This window comes from Rana temporaria, chromosome 8, assembly GCF_905171775.1.
Source record: "Rana temporaria chromosome 8, aRanTem1.1, whole genome shotgun sequence".
Taxonomy (NCBI): Eukaryota; Metazoa; Chordata; class Amphibia; order Anura; family Ranidae; genus Rana; species Rana temporaria.
The window spans coordinates 94,937,023-94,959,509 of NC_053496.1; the positions used below are offsets into that span (position 1 = coordinate 94,937,023).

Below are 22,487 nucleotides of genomic sequence, written 5' to 3' on the forward strand. Positions count from 1 at the left end.
CGCATGAAGTCTGTAAACACCTTGCTGGGTGACCACACTAAAATAGCACTAGTCCCAAAGCTAAACTTCAGAAAAGTCCAAGGAATACAGCCAATCATGTGACTTGAATAAAAACTCAGACGGTGCACATTGATAGTAAAACAGCTGATGAATTTCTTATCTCGCTAGAGTATGAGTGTTTCCAACGCTTGCAATTCCCTTATGGTAATGTACTTACCAGACTGTGGTTATTCACAGCTTAACATCAGTCATAACAGGAAAATCATTTGCAAACGATCTCACTCAGATGTATGGTGATTTCAGTCAATGGATGTATGCGTGCAGCAAAGCGGACATACAAGTAAGCAGAGGAAACTGCATAGTGTAAAACCCTTTATTTAAGCAAATAATACCCCCGCAATCCACATTTGCTTACAAGAAAAAAAATGATAAAAGTGTGTCACTACAAGGTCTGCATCGCTCACTCAGGTAGGGGTTCCAAGAGACCGGTCTATCTGCTCCGTGAGGCCTGGGAGATGCTGCCTTCAGTACAGATGATGTGTCGCGTAGCCACGCCCTAACGCGTTTCGTGATTGGCTCACGTCTTCAGAGGGCGACAATGAATGGTTTCAATGAACGTCCCTCAAATCAACCCCAGGCAAAGGAAGCCGTTAATTTAAGTTTACAGGTTTTCTGAATGTTTTCTGTAATATGTATAAAACCCCCTGGGTTGCTGCATAAAGTAAGAACATTATAGAGGAGGAAGTCAAATACCTATACAAGGGTCTACAAACAATCATAAACAAGTACAATTTTAACTAAATATGAACGGTAGTGAAATACATATTAACAGTATGTTGTTTTTAAAAAGTAATGCGGTGCACTACTAGCTTCTCTAATAAGTAATTATTTTAGCTTAATAGCAGAGTTCAGTGAGCAAAGGTGTGCAGAAAACAATAGCAGCCAACAGGAATCGACAAAGAATGACTGCACTAAATTGCAGCTCTATGTATTGATTGCTATGGGTGACTAAACAGTTTGCTTTTCACCTCTTTAACTAGGACCTTTGTGGATTAATTTTTAAAGGGAGCCATTGATTCATTTTTAAAGGGAGCACATTACTGTTTTTTTTTGTTTTGTTCAATGAAAATATTGTGTATATAAATGTCTTAAGTAGAGTAAAGGTGCCATCTTGAATAGCAACAACAAAAAAGTTCTAAAGTGTACAAAAAAGTTCCAGCAAAATAGAATGTTCCAAAGCTTTTCCACCACCACCAAGGGAATAGAAATTATCTGTGTAATGACTCTGTGGGTGGGAACTCTTACCAGAAGATGTGGATGTCCTGTAATAGCGAGGTCGTAAACGCTTGCAGATATAGCCCTCTGCAGGGTCAGATGATTAGCCTCGTCTCCGGAGCTCACTGACGGTCATGGACAGGCATCAACGATATCCAGCTAGTACCCATTTCATCCGGAAATCACGATGGCTCAGATGTCTTGGAGCGTATGAAAAATAGGAGGCTCCAATAGTGTATTATCGTTTAAAAGGTTTCTTTATTGTTAAAAACAAAATTCGATACTCTCACAGCATAAAAATTTGTGTAGATAAAAGAACATTTGCCGGCAAAACAAAATACAAATCGCCCGCACTTCAGTGCAGAGCTGACTTCATCAGGACAGAGCTCCGCGCTGACGTCATCACATCCCTTGGTGGCGGTGGAAAAGCTTTTGAACATTCTTTTGCTGGAACTTTTTACTACACTTTAGAACTTTTTTTGTGAATTCAAGATTGCACCTTTACTCTACTAGAGACATTTATATACTCAATATTTTCATTATTATCATTTTTTCAATTATTATTATTAATTTTTCATATTTTTAATTTATTAATATAAATTTTTCAATATTCACCTATTATCATTGAATTATCACTTAGACACATTTTTTGTGGTTCATTTTGAATAAGCGTGGCCTTTTGAATTCTTATTTTCTGTTTACTATGATGATATCTCATAGTTTTGTCACTGCAGTTCTCATAGTTTGATGATTTAGCAATATACACCTTTTTATAGATTATAGAAAGCCAAAATCTTATATGGATTATTCGTTTTTTGACAAACAATATTCAGAGGCAGGCAAGTGGCTGCTTTTATTTATTACTCAGTTCTGAGGTGTCCTTTTAATTCTCCATTAAGTAAAACTTAGACCCTCTTAATAAACCTAATACATTTTTAGTTTCTGAATTTTTGTGGGAGTTAGTATTACACTGTACAAGAGGGATTAAAATGGATTTACAGGCTGAAGTTTTTTTTTACCTTAATGCATTTTCTGCATTAAGGTCCAATCTCAATCCAGTGATGGGCATGAGAGCAGCAGCTCTCTCACTCCTCAATGGTTCAGAGACAGCAGCAGGAGTCATTGGCTCCCACTGCTGTCAATCACAGCCTGTGAGGAGGGGGCTGAGCCATGCTCTGTGTCAATGGACAGTTAGCCAGCATGAATGCCTCCATAGCAAGAGGTTTGCTATGGTGAGCACTCGGTGGGGGTGGAGGAGCCAGGCGTGCCTGCAGGGGACCCCAAAAGAGGAGGATCAGAGCTGCTCTGTGCAAAACCATTGCACAGAGAAGGTACGTATAACATGTTTTGTTATAAAAAATGCTTGGACCCTAGATTTTCGGAGAAACAATGCAGAAACTAGGCTGAAAGCCTAATTGGTGCAAAGTATATTAGAAAGTAAGTATTGTAAATAGATGCATTGTCATAGTAGAATAATGGCTGTAATTGACCACTTGGTTCCCTTTTAAATATTGATATTGTTCTTTTTATAGGAGAGACATGTACTGGTCAGGACCTGGCAGACCTTGGAGACCGTTTACGGGATTGGTTTCAGCTACTTCATGAGAACTCCAAGCAGAACAGTACAGCAGCTGCAGGAGTGAAACAAGTGAATGGTAATTACTCGCCCTGAAAATCTTGTTTTATTTAATTCATATTTACTATAGAGATCATTTGAAATTAGTCTATTTCATAATGGTCTACGAGCACACACACACTTGCATATGTGTGTGTGTGTGTGTGTGTGTGTATATGTGTATATATATATATATATATATATATATATATATATATATATATATATATATATATATATATAGTGGGGCAAAAAAGTATTTAGTCAGCCACCAATTGTGCAAGTTCTCCCACTTAAAAAGATGAGAGGCCTGTAATTGTCATCATAGGTGTACCTCAACAATGAGAGACAAAATGTGGAAACAAATCCAGACAGATAATCACATTGTCTGATTTGGGAAAGAATTTATTTGCAAATTATGGTGGAAAATAAGTATTTGGTCAATATCAAAAGTTCATCTCAATACTTTGTTATATATCCTTTGTTGGCAATGACAGAGGTCAAACATTTTCTGTAAGTCTTCACAAGGTTGTCACACACTGTTGCTGGTATGTTGGCCCAGTCCCGCAGAACACATACCCGGAAGCGGCGGTGAAAATACGGGTGCCTACCTACAGGCTGGCAGGAGTACTGGAAAAGAGGAGATTTTTGTTTGGGGAGAATTTTGGTTTGCAAAGGGAATTAGTGGTCAAATTTTTTTGGAGGGGATCTTTTCTGACAAATATACATTTTGTGGAGAGGAGGGGGTGCCGTTTGGCATCTTTGCCCTGAGCTCTGGATGACCTTGTCTTGGCACTGCTCAGCGTTGTCTGTGAAGATTATCAAAACAAGTGGTGAGGAAATGTATTGGCAATTTACAGATTGCAGATTGAGTAACATGACTCTTTTTGACTGCAAACTGTATAAGATGAAATACTATGATTCTGGCATACCGATCGGGAAGATCCCAAGAATTGTTTGATGTTATATGGATGGTGTATATATGCAAATGCCATGGCATATAGATATACAAATAATATTACAGTGCCAACGCTGATACCAATGAATGCTTTGTACTTGAGGCGATTTAGTTTGCATTTGTAGCGCTATACAAGTTACTCACTCACTCATTCCCATCATAGAACAGCAAAGTTATTTTAACTGGGTGGCATAAAGTTCTATTAGAGTCAAGCAGTGCATGGCAATTACACTCACAAATACATTCTATGTAATGTCAGCCAAGTGATTATACCAGTTTCTTGGATGATATGATATATAGCATTTATGTCTTCATAGAGACAACGATACAGTGTTCCAGTCTCTATTAATGAACACGGAGCAGGCACATGTATTAGCAATCCAAACATTCAGATGAAGCATCTGGTCATGAATCTAGGAGCAGTTTAAAAGAAACTTGGGCCAATAATTTATTGGAGCACTTCATATTCCAAAAGAGCTTGATCGGTACTTTGGAGAAATGATTCATTGCTTAATTAGCATCTCGTTAGTAAAGCAAAACATTTTAGAAGTTAATTATCAGAATCTTTTGGCATGACATAGGGACAATAGTACCACCGAGTGATGTTGATAAACAGTTTGACATGGGGCTGACCAGAAATTAAGCACACGTCTGCTCCATCAAAATGTGGCATTCCACAGATGTTGTGAGAATCGGGAAGTGTCGGCAAAACTGCTAAGCCCTGGAAATATGATAATCTTTTGAAGATTGGGGCCGTTCAGTAAACAGGACAATGAGTACTCAGTCATTTCATTTTATGTAATACGTATACTCATTTGACCCCTATTACCTTAAGCACAAGGTAATGTACTCTGCTGGAAATAAAATAGCCCTCTTTTGAATCAGATCTTAGTATAAGTGGATTTAGCCTGAAGTGATTAATCAGAATGAATGCTCATTAGGCACAAGTAGCTAAACCTAGAATACATTTTGATTCCCTGTAAGTGTATTGGATTGTACACAGTACATGTTGAACAGTTTTTTGTTTTATTCATAATCAACCAGTTAAATACCTTCTCAGGCTGTTTTTAGTCTGATCCTTGTTTGTCTAACCTTTTACAATGCCACGGTCTTGTTTCCAAACCATTTTTCAGATAAATATAAATTATATAATGGATTGAAAAAAATGTTTGGTTTAAAGAGAACCTGTAAAAAAAACAGCTGCATGACTGTAAGGCTGTTACTAGAGTTTCTGATCTTGAACAAGTGTAGAAATAAGAAGTTTAAATTTTGCTTGTGTAGCGCTACCCCCTCAGGAGCCGCTGATTGATTTGGGATTGGCGTATTAAGTTACCTCTGTGTGATGTCTAGGGGTGAAGGTAGTGAGTAGAGCATTAATTGAATGTCCAGTCAGTAGATAAGGTTTTCTGGATGCTTTATTTCTTGGCCCAACACGACCAACATCAACTTGAGGAAGACAGAAAGGTTGATGAAGTAAAGGAACTTTGCAGTATCAGGCCCTGGATAGTAGGAAAGCAATCCTGCTTTCTGTAGTAGTACAGTTCATCACCACTCCAGCCAGAGTGGGTGAAGTGCCCCCGGACAGACCTCTGCCACAGGCCTGGCAGCCGGAGCGTCACTTTAAGGTTGCTGGGAGGAACAGGCCTCTGCCACAGGCCTGGCTCTAGTGAGACCTCTGCCACAGTCCTAGTACTTGGATGAGCTAAATGGTTTAGCAAATCCTCCCAGTAATTAGCATTAGGGTCACCGGTTGACAGTAGAAGTGTACCTGTCAATGTCCCGGTCACCAGATCCCCGATGGTTTGTTCAAGCCCTTTTGGATAACCTGCCTCCGGGTTCTCCTCAAGCCGATCCCCCACTGAACGGCATGCAGCCTGGGATCTCCTCAGTAGAAGGGGGACCCAGTAAGTCACTGGGGCCCCTTGGTAGCATCAGTTGCTCCAGACCAGGAGGGCCCAGAGTCTGGAACTCCGCGTAGCGCGCAACCCCAGGCCAGGTAGGCCATAGTGGTGGGGCCCGCGATGTGCGCACACCCTAAAGGTGGGTGCCGCACCTGGAACCAGGAACCCGCGAAGAACCAAGAACAACGGCCTCCGCCACAGAAATAATGCTCCTCAGCATGCCCCGCGAGGGAAACTCCTCTAATTGGCTGCTGAGAAGAAGCAGCTCTGCCTGGACCTCTCTGGCGCCACCTGCCGTCCAGGGATGGTACCGCATCCCTAGAACGCAGTCTGACCCACAGAACAATCCAGATTTGGTGACAGCCAAATTTAACATAATCAAGAATGAGAGCAACTTACCTCTCTCATTCTCCCACTAACTTTAGCGTAGTGCCCTTACAGAAAGTAAAGGGGCGCTACACTTTATTCTGATTTTCTGCATGACTTAGGCTGCCTCTGGCTTCCACGCTTCTAACATTTTCAGAAGGAAGTCAGGAAAGGTAAAGACGCAGCCTAGCATTTTTTAGAAGGAAGTCAGGAAAGGTATGCCCATATTTCTTTAATTGAAAGGAATATATTATAAAGATGACACCTGTAAAAGTAGTGTACACCTAAAAAAACATAACTGATAATATCTTTACTTTTAAACATATTCCACCACAACTCCAGCTAGCTCAATTAATAAATAAACAGAAAAAAAAACATATAAATGCACTTGTCACCAAAATAATGGTCCACCCAAAAGGTTTTAGGCTCTGACTTTTTTACTTCCCTATAGTGAAGATAGTGCAGTGCAGCTGGTGGAAAATGAATAGCCAAGAATCACTTCCAAGTTGTTAGCAAAGGAGATTACATCAGAGCAGAAGCAAATAAGAGCTGCAATCTTTACCAAAGCTTAGAATGACTTAAAAAAAAAGTAGACAAAAGTATGCACATAAAAATAAATTATGTACAAAACCAATTTTTGAAAGACCTACAATTTACTTTATAATTTAAAGAGTTGATAGGTCCACATGTTGTTTAGAAAATGCTAGTAATTACGGATGTTATTTATACAGTGTTAGACAAGACCTTGGTGGCCAGCTGCAAAGACTCAATAGGATGGATGTTCTCCAAGTTGGACTCCAACAATGACCTCTTTTTGGACCAAACTGAGCTGGCAGCCATCAACCTTGACAAGTATGAGATCTGCATCCGGCCCTTCTTCAACTCCTGTGACACTTACAAAGATGGGCGGGTGTCCACTGCTGAGTGGTGCTTCTGTTTCTGGAGAGAAAGTAAGTAGTTGGATTATTATCAATGGAATTCTTAAAGTAATATTTAAGAGGAGTGTTCATTTCCATAATTCATTCACATAAATCCATATACAGTATATATATTTACAAAGTTATCTTGAACACCCGAAACCTACAAATGGGCACATGTAAAAACAAGCAATAGATCATATAAAACTGTGGTAAGATTACAGATGACCAATGGGGATGTCTACATCATAGGAATAGAATAACAACCAAGCAATATCAGAAAACACTGCTCCCCCATCTATTAAACGCTGCTAAGAGCTTAATAACCAGTCATTGGCAAGATAGGGAAAGCCCCTCTATTAGAGAATGGTGTAATAAAATAAATGCTATCCAAAACCTAGAATATTTAAGGTTCAGTGAAACAGACGGGCTAGAAGATTACAAAGGGATCTGGACACAGTGGACAGAATTCAATCAGACAATGACATTCACAGAAATAATGGGAGCTTAAGAATATACAGAATATGAGAAAATAAGATAATAAGGAAAAAAACAAAAAAACACAAAAAAAAAACAAGATAGATTTGAAATTAGATAGAAAGGTACCTGGCAGTTCTGGGTGGGGGTGGGGGAGGGAGATGGTTGGATCTGAGGTTTCCTATATATAAAAGTTATAAAATAAAGTAATAAGTGTAAAAGACAAAATGTTTGTTAAGCAAACCAAATAAGGGAAAATTTATATCAAATACTTACCGTAATTTTCCTTTCCTGATGGACTCCATGGCAGCCTACGTGTGGGTTAATCCCGCCTCTCATACCTCATAGGACCCTACTCCCATAAATCTTTGCTTCTAGCCAGAGACCGTGTTCCGTAATATAGCCTACTCCAGCAAGGGAGGGAACTCCTGCTGCCATGGAGTCCATCAGGAAAGGAAAATTACGGTAAGTATTTGATATAAATTTTCCCTTTTCCTGACAGACTCCATGGCAGCCTACGTGTGGGAAATGACTAGCCATACACACCCGGGTGGGCAAATGCTGGTTAACGAAAAAAAGATTTATTTGACATTGTCCATAGATAAAACATGCAAACCAAAATTAACCGACGACAAGGAGGCCGGTTCTACGCAATAATGCGTCATAAATGTATTCAAAGACGACCATGCGGCTGCTTTACAAATTACTTCCGGGGAGACGTGACGGGCAGCCGCCCACGATGTGGAGATGCTCCGAGTGGAGTGTGCAGTCACCACGTCTGGAGGAGCCAACCCTTTTGCTCTGTAGGCCACTTGGATGGCTTGGACGATCCACCTAGCAATAGTCCTGGAGGAAGCACGCATTCCTTTATTTTTACCTTGAAAGGTGACAAGTAGATGATCTGATTGTCGGAACGAAGTAGTAGCTTCAAGGTATTGTTTCAGAACTTCTCCAACATCCAAAGGATGTACACTAGAATCTTCAGATGAACGAAAGGTTGGAAGGACAATCTCCTGATTCTCGTGAAAGACAGATGTTACTTTTGGGTTAGAACCCAACATAGGAATTAACACGACCCGATCCGGGAAGAAGGTGAGAAATGGTTCTTTGGAACCTAGAGAACCAATTTCAGATACTCTCTTGGCTGACGTAATGGCAACAAGGAAGGCAACTTTGAGAGAGAGATCCTTGATGGACAAATGATTCTCCTAATGATCTTCTGAGAAATAATCCAGAACCGTAGGAAGATCCCACTTGGAAAACCTTGGTTTCCTCTGAGGTCTAAGTCTCACCGCACCTTTAAAGAATTGCCTGACAAGTGCGTGCCTGGCCCAGGATATGCCTGTGAAGGCGGAGATGGCTGAAATCTGGACTCTCAAGGAGCTGACAGACAGGGGTAGGTCAAGACCTGTCTGGAGGAACCCCAGTACATCCTGAATTTGGGGATCACTAAGAGAACTATTCACAGAGGTAATAAAGTCTGAGAATTTAGACCATATCTTCTGATACACCTTGTTGGTACTTGGCCTTCTGGCATTTAACAGGGTTGGAACGGCTTTACTTGGGCATCCTAATGCTTCCAACCTTGCCCTCTCAAAAACCAAGCCATTAGATGTAGATGTGTTGGACAAGGGTGAGGAGTTATTCCTTGTAGTAGAAGATCTGGTCTGGATGGAAGGTGAATTGGATCCCGGAAACTGAGTTGTGCCAGTAATGGAAACCATGGCCTGTTGGGCCAGTATGGGATTATTGCTATTATTTCGACCTTCTCCCATCTGAGTCTCGACAGGAAACGGAGAATGACAGGTGTCGGGGGAAAGGCGTATGCTTTCTGGAACCTCCACTGGTCTGTCAGGGCATCCACTCCGAAGGCTTGGGGACAACGACTTCTCGTGTAGTACTTCCCTAGTTTGAAGTTGCACGGGGATGCGAATAGATCTACTTCTGGGGCAATCCCCAGAGATAGAATCCAGTTGAAGACTTCGTTGTGGAGAGACCATTCGCTGTTGTCGAGCGACTTCCTTGAAAGAAAATCCGCCTGAGAGTTTTGAACTCCGGGAAGATATACTGCTGTCAAGTTCATTAGATGTGTTTGAGCCCATGACATGATCGGGTCTACTTCTTTCAGTAGAGAAAGACTGCGGGTGCCCCCCTGTCTTTTGATATAAGACACTGCTGTCGTGTTGTCCAGTCTCAGGAGGACTGAGGATCCCTTGATCAAGTGAGAGAAGGCTTGTAGAGCATGGAAGGCTGCTCGAAGTTCCAGTACATTGGAAACTACCTTTTGAGACGGAAAGACCCACTTCCCTTGTGCCACCTCCTTCAGGCAGAGTGCTCCCCAGCCTCTGTTGCTGGCATCCGTTGTAATTGTGATCCATGAAACGGGGGCTATCGAATGACAGTTGAGAAGATTTTTCCGTAAGAGCCACCAAGGGAGACTTTCCCGCATGCATGGAGTTATTCGAATGAGATGATCTCGGGCCTTCGGGTCCCATTGTTGGAGAAAACCCTTTTGAAAGGGACGCATCTTCCACTGTGCCCATTTCATCATGGGGGTTGTAGATACCATGGTGCCTATTATTTTTAGGCACTGTGATGCTCTGAGGAGAGGAGAAGACAGTGCAAGGTGAATCCTGTCTCGGATAATAGGAATTTTCTCCGGTGGTAAGGAGATTGTGCTCTCTATCGTATTGAATTGAGCTCCGAGAAAGGTCAGGGTTTGTGTAGGTTCTAGATGACTCTTTTCCAAGTTTAGAAGCCAACCGAACTCCGTCAGGGTAGAAATGACTTGAGCCCGGTGTAGCAATATCTGTCTCTTGGATTGGGAGAGTAATAGCAGATCGTCCAGATAATGGTGTAGACGGATTCCCTTGGTTCTGATCAAAGCGACCACAGCCAGTAAGACCTTTGAAAATACTCGAGGCGATGTTGTAAGCCCGAACGGGAGACATGTAAACTGGAGATGAATATTGTTTACCGCAAACCGGAGATACTTCTGGAACTCTGCTGCAATTGGAACATGAAAGTATGCATCTTTTAGGTCTATAGAGACTAGCCAATCGTCTGGTTGAATCGTCTGACGTATTGTGAGCAATGACTCCATCTTGAACCTTTCCTTTTTTATGAAGGTATTTAGGTACGTGAGATCTATTACTGGTCTCCAAGAGCCGGACTTCTTTTGGACCATGAACAGGGGTGAATACATCCCATGGAACCTTTCGGACGCTGGAACTTGTATGGCGGCACCTTGAGTTATCAGGGAATTTGTGTATGAAAGAAGAATTTGTTTCTTTTCCTCCAAGGAGGGCAGAACTGTGGGTACAAACTGAAGCCTGGGTGGTTCTATGAATATCCATGAATGACCTGAAGAAATTGTTTTGACCGTCCAGTAATCCTTTATCGAGGCTGCCCAGACATGTCGGAACTGGAATAATCTGGCTCCGACTTGAACTGTCTGAGCCGATCCTGTATCAAAAGGATTTAGGGGCTTCACGACCCCCGGAAGGAGCTACTTTAGAGGGCTTCTGCCCCGACGGTTGGTTTCTTCTCCAATTCCGCCTGAAATCGCGGCCGGGTCTGTAGCTACGAGCCTCTCTTGCACGATCCTGATTACGTCTAGGTTGAAATCTTCTCTGACCCAGAAGGCGACGATCTTGGGGAAGGAACCCCGACTTACCACCCGTGGCCCGGGAAATGGCACTATCCAGCTTATTCCCAAACAGGGAAGAACCCTGAAAGGGAATACGGCACCAAGCCTGCTTAGAGGCAGGATCAGCTAGCCAAGGACGGAGCCACAAGGCCCGTTTGGCTGTCACAGAGGATAGCATGACACGAGCCACCAGGCGTATAATATCAAGGGAGGCCTCCCCCAAAAAAAACCGATGCCATTTTCAGTTCATGAAGTGGCATGCTTCCTGCTAAATCTTCAGAGATGTTTGACAGGGAGGAATCAATCTCATCTGACCAAGTTTCCATAGCTTTAGACAATGCTGCGAGAGCCAGAGCTGGTTTGCAAGTCATACCTGCCGTGATATATATCCGTTTAAGGTCAGTATCTATCTTTCTTTCTAACCCGTCTTTGAACGAGACGGAATCTTCCAAAGGGAGTGTGACGTGTTTCACTAGCCTCATTAGAGCTGCGTCAACCAGAGGGGCAGATTCTAGATGTTTCACATCCTCACTTCTGAAAGGATACATCTTTGACACCTTGGAGAGTAAAGAATTTTTCCTTTCCACCCCAGTCCATTCTTCAGAAAAGATTCCACCAAGTTCTTCCAAAAAAGGAAAATTTGGGCGGTCCTTCTTGAGTTGTTTGAAGTATTTTCTCTGTTTAGAAGGAGCCTCAACAGGCTCATCCCACTTTAGGGCGTCTTTTACCGCTTTAACTAGATTTGGAACTAAAGAAAAATCAAATCCAGAAGTATTGTTAGAATCTTCAACCTCGCACAAGGAGGACTCACTTGCGGAGCGACAGAGTGTAGAGGGCCCCGGGACTTCAGTATCCATTTGTATGTGAATTGGTGCGGGGTCAGTTGGAGGGACAACTGTAATTATGGGGTCAGATTTGTTTAGGGACTCCTGGACCACCCTTCTGACTATAGCCTCCACTTGAAGACCTTCCTCACCCTTCTCCCTCATGGCCCGGGCATAACATGGTTCACAGAGAGATCTCCCTTCCGGAACCTGAGACTTGCACCCCCAGCAGACTCTGCTTTTAGAGTGGCTGGAACGGCCACGGGAGTGGTGTGCAGATCTGGGCTCTCTACTATGATGTCGAGAAGACGATCTCGGACGTCTAGAGCTTGAAGAGGAATGATGTTTAGATTTAGCATTATCATTTTCTTCACGTGCTGAATGCCTAGTTTCAGACCTAGAAGGGCTAAAAAAGACAAGATACACAAGGACATAACATCAATGAATGAAGAAAAAGACAGAAGGGCAACCAATACAAGCAGTAGGAAAAAAAATTCCTACCTGCAGAGCAAGGGTTGGCCACCGGGGGGCGGTGAAACGTCCATTATACAGATATGGTAGCTGAAAAAAAATCAAGCCATAATTACCCAAGGAAGAACAATCAGGCAGACCAGAGCAGAGGGAGGAGAGAACCGTTTCCTACCTTGCCAGACACAGCTACATACACCGGGAGGCTGCTCACGATCCCGCAGGGCATCCCAGGCAATAGCTGAATCTGACAGCTATTTAAACCTGGCGCCGCCGATGACGTCACCGCGCCCCCCCGGCGTACGTACGGCGGAGCCGGCGTACGTACGGCGGAGCCGACGTCGCCTAACGGAGTCCGCGCGCATGCGCGAAAGGCCGTCCAATCCGGAACTGAGCAAGTGTGAAACCAAGCCTCGATTCCAGGCTAGGTTCACAACAGTGCAGGCAGCCCGGAAGACGCGGCCAAGTGGAACGCAGATGCGTCCCAGCCGCCATGGAGGAGATACACCGCGCGGACAGGTACAGACAGACAAACAAAAACTGCTGCCAAGCAAAAATAAGTATATATATAATAAATTTCATACGATACCATCCTGATCCTGATTCAGCCTGGGACATGGGAATATACAATCACTGCACGATCTGGGCGTATGTAAATCAGGGGAGGCCTCCTGCTAATAGCTAGGACGTTTGGCCCAAGTTGCCGCTTGCCTGCCAATGGCCAGGGTAATAAGCTCTTCATGGCATCATAATAATTGCCCGAATCCACCCTGCTAGTAGCTGGGACTGCTGGATTTCCATAAGATTGAACCACCAATCCGTGCACCAGACTGAATATCCATAGAATCTTCATAAGGTACAAAAATACATCTTGGTCCTAGGAGGAGGACAAAAAAAGGAACACGGTCTCTGGCTAGAAGCAAAGATTTATGGGAGTAGGGTCCTATGAGGTATGAGAGGCGGGATTAACCCACACGTAGGCTGCCATGGAGTCTGTCAGGAAATATATTTTTACCAAGGAAAAAAAAAAGGGGGGGGACCACAAATTATGAGAAACCTTAACAGAGACGTTATAAGCAATTTTAATGTGAGCGGGTCTCATGTTGGCTGGTGGAGTCTGAAGTGGTTTAAAAAAAAAAACATGGCAAGTTCATACACATCAAGTGGTAGGCTATTGGCAGCAGCTGTTCTCAGAGATAAGCAAGCCCTGTGGGGTAGGGAGAAGCATGGATGTGGCAAAGGACCTGGCAGCAAACATGGCAGCCATGTCTGCTTGTAGGTGGACTATTAGGGGCACTAAAAATGTGTACTAACTGCCTGTTCTTACTAACCCTCTCTCTCCAGCTGCTTATGTAAACTTAGTCTTAATCATAACTTTAGGTGATGAGGAAATTCATTCATAATTCAGGCAAATTAGTAACTTGCACACACAGTTATTCTTTTTCCTCAGTTGTTCTCAATTAATAGAAATAATGTGATTTATGATGTTAAGTCTTGTTGGATTCATGCCTGACAATGTCTCTCTTTTTAGAGCCTCCATGTCTTGCGGAACTTGAGAAAGTGCAGATCCAAGAGGCTGCTAAGAAAAAACCTGGTGAGTTTACAAAGATCCTATACAGGCTTGCCATTTAGCTTTACTATTCTGTAGTACTTTTGAGACCAATCAAAGGACAAGGTCCTCTGGCACCCAAGGCAAAGATGCCAAAGTCCATCTTACTGAGCTGAACATGGAGATCATTGGTCCATGAAAAACAGAATGGGAAAGGGATGAAGTTAAGTCAGTATGATTTCGTAATTATGAGCATGTTAAAATTCTCATAACCTAAAGTTGGTCTTCTATCTAAGATCTAGGGGGGCTTATAACTTTTGGGGGTGCAAAATCTTTTTTTCAAATTGTCCTTTTTGTAAAGGTACTACATTTATTTTTTATTTTTTATTTTTCATAAGAGCACAATTAGAGAGTTTACATATGATTGCTAAAAAAAAACACAAAGCAGCAAATGACTGAGGTAAGAAAAAGTCAAAGCTCAGCTTTGCAAATTACATTGGAAAATTTGCTTCCTCAGTGTAATCAGTGGATCTTTGCTGTCACTTTGACTTCCATGTATTGCTCTCTGTGGATTCAGAATGCATTGTCAGCGCTAATACAGGGTTGGTTCATCTGTGACACTGACAGACCCTGCTGACTTTCTGGTATTAGCCACTCTCACAATGTAAACGTCAGGACAGGGCTGTGAACAGGCTTGTCAGCTTTGACAACCTGGTCCTGCACAGTGCAAGAGACAACTGGCATAATGTAAGATCAAGAAAGGATCCCACCGAAGCTGTGCCCCAGGTGGCAACCTTCCTTGTCTGTAGCGGCCTGGTCCTGCCTTTTAGTCCTTTCAGAGCAAGTATTTTGTTGAGTTAGCACAATTGGTAAATAAAATATATTATATTAAATCATATTTAAAACAATAATTGTTTAAATATGAAAGACCAAAAACATTTTATTCCACAGATGTGCTAATTTGCTATTGCAAACAAATCCCTATTCTACTAAACATATTTAACTGCTTGTGGGCAGTACCTTCATTTGCAGCACATTAAATCAGTGTCAAATAGATAACGGGCAACAAGTGGTTAAATATCTCAGTAGCAGAGAGAATAATTGCTCATGTAACCCTAGGTGTAGGCAAAACAAATGCAATTAGTTATGTCAGCATGCACCACAATTTGAAGGCCAAAACACACACAATGCAATTCTTTGCAGTAATACGTGGTACTGCAGTGCTTGGTAATCCATGTTGCATGCATTAGGGAATTCCATTGCCATTCATTTAGATTTAGAATGACATCCCAACACACTAAGGTAACACAGCTCACATAGATGTGTTGCAGCACACCTCAATGCAAAAAAATGCACTACCCCTGCATCAGAAAAAATACTGCATGTCTGTTCTTGTACACAGTTAGGCCATTCAAAATGAAGTAACACAATGTGCGTTAACACAGTGCGCAAAAACATAAAACTGTGAATGGACTGAGCTTATAGTGAAAATTTTGGCAAAGCCCACCCCCTCATATTGCACTGCTCAGTAGTGTCAGGCAGTTTAGAACAAACTTTGTCTTGTTGCCTCTGCTCATTTTTGCATACCCAGGTTATAGAAAACAATCAAAGAACAGTTTTCTGGTAGTGTCTAATCTGTGCAGCAACAGTGTTTTTTTTCCCCAAGATCAAATTGAGTGCCTCTGTACTGAGCATGTGTGGAGATCAAAAAATAAATAATGGGAAGACTATATGCGCCATGTGCACCATAACAGAGATCCCAGCATGATTTATAATCATTGAACAAGATGGGTAGTAGTGACTGCGATGCAGAGTGCTTGGGGAGGCGGTGTTGAACCTTTGCCTAATATATATATATATATATATATATATATAGATATATATATACAGTGGATATAAAAAGTCTACACACCCAAGTTAAAATGTCAGGTTTCTGTGATGTAAAAAAAAATGAGACAAGCATTAATAATTTCAGAACTTTTTATACCTTAATGTGCCCTATAAACTGTACTACTCAATTGAAAAATAAACTAAAATCTTTTAGGGTTGGAGAGAAACTCATGTTAAATAGTAGTCAGTACACACCTGCCATCATTTAAAGTGCATCTGATTAACCCCAAATAAAGTTCAGCTGTTCTAGTAGGTCTTTCCTACATTTTTTTAGTCTCATCCTACAGCAAAAGCCATGGTCCGCAGAGAGCTTCCAAAGCATCAGAGGGAACTCATTTTTAAAAGGTATCAGTCAGGTGAAGGGTACAAAGGAATTTCAAAGGCATTAGATATAACATGTAACACAGTGAAGACAGTCATCATCAAGTGGAGAAAATCTGGCACAACAGTGACATTGCCAATAATTGGACATCCCTCCAAAATTGATGAAAAGACAAGAAGAAAACTGGTCAGGGAGGCTGCCAAGAGGCCTACAGCAAAATTAAAGAAGCTGCAGGAATATCTGACAAGTACTAGCTGTGTGGTACATGTGACCACAATCTCCTGTATTATTCATATGTCTGGGCTATGGGATACAGTGGCAAGACGAAAGCATTTTCTTACGAAGAAAAACATCCAAGCCCAGCTAAATTTTGCAAAAACACATATGAAGTCTCCCAAAAATCATGTGGGACAATGTCTTATGGTCTGATGAAACCAAGGTTGTACTTTTTGGCCATAGTTCCAAAAGATATGTTTGGTGCAAAAACAACATTGCACATCACCAGAAGAACACCATACCCACTGTGAAGCATGGTGGTGACAGCATCGTGCTTTGGGGCTGTTTTTCTTCAGCTAGAACAGGGGCCTTAGTCAAGGTGGGGGGGGGGGATTATGAACAGTTCCAAATACCAGTCAATATTGGCACAAAACCTTCAGGCTTCTGCTAGAAAGCTGAACATGAAGAGGAACTTCATCTTTCAGCATGACAACGACCCAAAGCATACATCCAAATCAACAAAGGAATGGCTTCACCAGAAGATTACAATTTTGGAATGGCACAGCCAGAGCCCAGACCTGAATCCGATTGAAAATCTGTGGGGTGATCTAAAGAGGGCTGTGTACAGGAGATGTCCTCGCAATCTGATAGATTTAGAGTGCTTTTGCAAAAAAGAGTGGGCAAATATTGCCAAGTCAAGATGTGCCATGCTGATAGACTCATACCCAAAAAGACTGAGTGCTGTAAAAAAAATCAAAATATGCTTCAACAAAGTATTAGTTTAAGGGTGTGCACACTTATTAAACCATATTATTTAATTTTTTTTATCTTTACTTGTCTTAACCTAAAAGATTTCCGTTTGTTGTTCAACTGAGTTGTACAGTTTATAGGTCACAGTAAAGGTGGAACAAGTTCTGAAATTACTTCTTTGTCTCATTTTTTACATCACAGAAACTAGACATTTAACAGGGGTGTGTAAACTTTTTTTTCCAATGTGTGTGTATATATATATATATATATATATATATATATATATATATATATAGTTCTGAATCTAGTCAGGATATAAGCACCATGCAAGGGTAGAAACATAAGATTTGTGTCTCTGGCCCTGTCATTCAAATTGTGGCTTCCCTACCAAGTGACCTGTACGTTGATCTGAAACAAATAGGCATTTATGTTTACCTTTGGCATTCCTCTACAAATTATAATTACACAATCACATGTCTTGTAGGGGTTTTTATTCCCAGCTGTGATGAAGATGGCTACTACAGGAAGATGCAGTGTGATCAGTCCAGTGGGGAGTGCTGGTGTGTAGATCAGCATGGATCTGAGCTAACTAGCACAAGGATACATGGAAATCCAGACTGTGGTAAGATTTGTGAATAATAATACTTAGACATATAGTTGAATGCAGAATATTTTTTTTAAAAACTTCAGGTTAAAATAAGTTTAAATGTACAGTAAATGCAACTTATGGGTATTGCACATTGCAATTAATCCCCCCAACCCATCAGACTGGATGGACAACTGAAGCAGAGCAGTCACTTTTGCCCTCAGTGTAAGTGTTAAGTAGGTTAAATGGCTCACTGATCTTCATATGTAAGCCACAAGCAATAAGACTGTATTGCAGAATTATATGGTTGGCCTTTATATCTTTAAAATTAGTGCGTTTTATTAGACAAAGTGGACAGATTCAAGTACATTACAATATAAATATAAATAGCTCTCCAGTATGGGGTTCATCCTTTGTTTCCTTGCATGTATTATATGCTCTGTTACAGTTATTTAAATGTGGAAGTATCAGCATGTTTCTATTGTTCTGTATACCAGGTTTAGGAAAAATATATAGACTGCCTCTTGTTATGAAAATGCTAGTTGTCTACTTATCATGCTGATGCTTTGACGTAAAGCCAAAAACAACAATGTAATGAACTGCAGCTTACAGTCCTTAGATTTTTTTGCCCTTATCAAATAGATATTACATAATAATAATATTATTATTGTTGTTATTTAGGGTTTATATAGCGCCAACATAAGAAAAGTACATTCTTAGGCCTAGATTCACGTACGGCGGATCTACGTTGCTCGGGCGTACCGTATTTACGATACGCCGCCGCAACTTAGAGAGGCAAGTGCTGTATTCACAGAGCACTTGCCTCCTAAGTTACGGTGGCGTATCGTAAATGGGCCGACGTAAGCGCGCGTAATTCAAAGTAGGCTGTAGGGGGCGTGTTGTATTTAAATGAGGCTTGACCCCATGTAGATGCATGGCCGAACGAACGGCGCATGCGCAGTATCACGTCGTATTTACGCCCAAAGATACGTTGGCTCAATGCCTGTGACGTGAACGTAATTTACGCACAGCCCTATTCGCGTACGACTTACGCAAACGACGTAAAAAGATACGCTTGTTCCGACGTCCATACTTTGCATGGGATGCGCCACCTAGAGACCAGCTTTATCTTTACGCCGGCGTATCTCTAACGTAAACGGCATAACTAATTGCGACGGGCGCACGTACGTTAGTGAATCTGCGTATCTAGTCATTTGCATATTCTACGTCGAACTCAACGGAAGCGCCACCTAGCGGCCAGCGTAAATATGCACCCTAAGACGGCGTAGGAGACTTACGCCGCTCGTATCTTAGCCTAATTTAAGCGTATCTGGTTTCCAGAATACACTTAAATTAACGACGGCGTAGATTTAGAGTTACAACGGTGTATCTACTGATACGCCGGCGTAACTGTACCTGAATCCACCTATTAGAGTTTACATACACTTTAAACACTTTCTAAATCATTGACCAACAACTTATTGTGACATACCTCCCAACTTTAGAACACCCTGGGGGGGGGGGGGGGGGGAGGATAACATGGTTACATTTACAGTGTTTGCCAATTCCCTTTAGCGTTCTCTAGAACATTGTCTGTTGTTACAAAGACATGTTTTCTAATCTCCTCTGTTCCATTTAGTGGCCATAATGCAGTACAGGCAGTCCTTGGGTTACAAACAAGATTTGTTCTTAAGTTGAATTTGAATGTAAGTTGAAACAGGTAATTTTTTTTAAGAGTGTAACTCCAGCCCAATAAAATATTACGTTTCTTGGATAGCATAGGGAAGGGTTTTCACTCTTGTAAAGTTTTGTTTAGCTGTCTGTGCCCCTGTTCAGAAGATTTTACCTCACTTTCTGTTTCAATGACAATTGGATTTTGAAAATGTTTGAAAACAATAATTGGTGATAAAGCTTCAGTGGAGACACCTTTGTCCACTGATAATTCTTAAAGGAGCGAATTTCCCTTCCTAGGGGTAGATTTCCTCTCACTTCCTGTTGTCTCCCTCCGTTTGTAAGTTAGATGTTTGTAGCTCGGGGACTGCTTGTATTTTATTACTACCCATAAAAAAAGAACATTCCCAATAGAAAAAAAAACTAAAAAATATTTGTTTTTGCCAAGTTTGCATTGAAAGAAATGTACATGCAATTTGCTGGACAAATAGCTTTGCAGATTTTTATAATGAAATCCCTAAGTGAACAGTTTTTATTCCTTTACAAAATCTACCTCATTGCCTGTGTGTATGATGACATTATTGGTAGCATTATTATCACTGTTTACTGCACCTTCTGGATAATGGAGATTGTGGGAAATAAATCCCACACCACCCAAGCAGTACTTAGACTTTATCTGCCCAGCAAATTGGACGGTAACAATGTCTGTTCACTATAACTGACTGCTGCTATGTACCTAAATGCAGCATTAGAAGATAACCTTCACATGTAACAAAGAAAATCTGTGAGCACATCACGTCCTGTTTTGGAACACCAATATATGTATCGCTCTTGGACATTTCATTGTTATATTCATTCTTATAGCACGCTAGATATAACACTTTGAGCAAGGTCTGCTGCACTTTGCAAAGAGAGATGCATTAATAATGGCATACTTGCTGAAAGGAGGAAGAGAAAAGGTTGACTCAGGTCTTTCGCTACATATAAATGGTTTGTAATATTGATTCTCATAAAAATGACCATCAGTTGACTTAGTTTAAAGAAGTATCACCAGCAGACAAAAAAAAAAACATTTTAAAATCCCCAAGGGACGCTGTGCAGCATTGGTCACCATTCAAATTAATTATTTGGATTTTAAATGATTATTTTATTTCTGCTGGTGTTGGATTTAGTTCCATGTCACTGAAGGCAAAAATATGGTTGTTCCTGAAGTGGTTGTACACCCTGTACAACCACTTTTACTTACAGGTAAGCCTAGATGAAGGCTTTCATGTAGGTGCTGGAAATATCTCCTAAACCGTCCACGGTTTAGGAGATATTTACAATAGAGACGAGCGCCAGTGTCTACAGCGCTTGCACCCTTTAGAAACGATGATCATGCCATTTCAAAAGGAAGGTCATGATGTGACTGGCGGCTCCCGTGGCTTCCTCTTTAAGGTACAGCCAGCACTGAGTGCCACTCCTCTCTGAATGCTTCTTTTTTTTATTGAAGTATTGCAAACAAGACATACAAACATTGACAAAAGAGAGTGCCGTGGCAAAACACCAGGCCCCTCCACGACCAACATGTCCAACAACATAGGAAATCTACCTAACATAGGTATCTGACTGCTCTCTCTGAATGCTTTTTAGTGTAGACTTAGTCCCAACCCAGCAGCTATACAGGGCAGAGAGATTAGAAACTGTCAGCTTGTTTTGTTGTGAATGATTGCAGCAATAGAAGAGTGCCTTCATACACAAAAACACAAGCTGACAACAGCACAAGCCAGGTACTACACTTGTTCAAGAGCATGTAGTGCCGTAGCTCGTGTGTGCTGTTTTCAGCTTGTGTTTTTCTGAATAAAAGTTTTCTTCTCCAGCCACAATCGCTCACAGGCTGACATATCAACACTCTCCATGTTCTGATAAGCTGCCGGAAGGTCTGAGTTGAGTCTGCATTAAGAGACTGAGAGGGCTTCACAGAAGAGCTGTATGTTCTATCTGCCATCTTAGGAGAAAGGAAGGGGAGTGGGAGTTATGCAGGCTCTGTGTGCACTGCCTGTCAAGCCCCCTTTCCTTCTGCACTGTCAGTCAGAATTCATTCTCCGTTGTTTAGTGCTGTGAAATAGCAGTGTTGGGAGGCAGGGTCAGTCATTGGACAATGCTGCTTAGCAACCCCCTGTACAAACTTAAACCGAGGCAAGTACTGAATGCACAGGTCTGTGAAAATAGAAAAAGAGGGCACACTGGCCTAGTGCAATATCCAACAGATTTATTAAAAGATACATGAATAGAATCATAAAGATATTGACTCACAAATATAAGGTAAAACTATGCTCATCAGGCCACGTGAGTGGCAATCTCTCATCAGTTGCTCGAATCACTGAACCTGGGGATTCCTTGATAAGGCAGGCCTGTTTCGAAGGACTGACCTTTTTCTTCATAGCCTTGAATGCACAGGGTCTCCTGGGATATTTAACATGCTTTTTTGTCTTCTGGAGAGACTTTTTCTATAAAAAGATTTAGCTCCACATTTATATGGTGTAGCTACAGTGGGTATAAAAAAGAATCACCCCCTTTAAAATACCGTATTTATCGGCGTATAACACGCATCCTAACTTTAAGAGGGAAGTTTCAGGAAAAAAACTGTCCACGGCCCCCTGCGTATAACACGCAGGTACAGTTTACCCTCTATTTTCAGAGTAAAAAAGTGAGTGTTATACGCCAATAAATACAGTATTCACATTTTGTTGCTTTGCAACCTGAAATGAAGATAGATACATTTTTTGTTTTACCCAGCTGTATTTACTCTACTTATAACATCCAAGTGAAAGATAACACAGACAGAAAAAATAAATAAAAAATAATCACTAACTTGGAAAAAGGATCACTCCCTTGAGTCAGTATTTTGTTGACCCGCATTTTACTTTAATTACAGCCTTTAGTCTGTTGGCATATGTCTTTACTAACTTTGCAATATTTGTCCACTGTTCTTTACAAAACTGTTCAAGTTAAAATTAATAGTAACTGTTTGTTGACTTCAGTCTTCAAGTCATTTGACTAGGCAATGCAAG

At 41.4% G+C, this 22,487-nt stretch overlaps 1 protein-coding gene across 1 annotated transcript in view; it reads left to right on the plus strand.

The window, feature by feature from the left end:
• SPOCK2 (SPARC (osteonectin), cwcv and kazal like domains proteoglycan 2) overlaps nt 1-22,487 on the plus strand; it is a 240,122-nt gene that overhangs the window by 212,669 nt on the left and 4,966 nt on the right. Inside the window, exons 7-10 of the mRNA XM_040362317.1 lie at nt 2,808-2,930; nt 6,847-7,065; nt 13,982-14,044; nt 17,662-17,799. Of these exons, the coding sequence (XP_040218251.1) occupies nt 2,808-2,930; nt 6,847-7,065; nt 13,982-14,044; nt 17,662-17,799 (543 nt within the window). The remainder of the gene's footprint in view (nt 1-2,807; nt 2,931-6,846; nt 7,066-13,981; nt 14,045-17,661; nt 17,800-22,487) is intronic.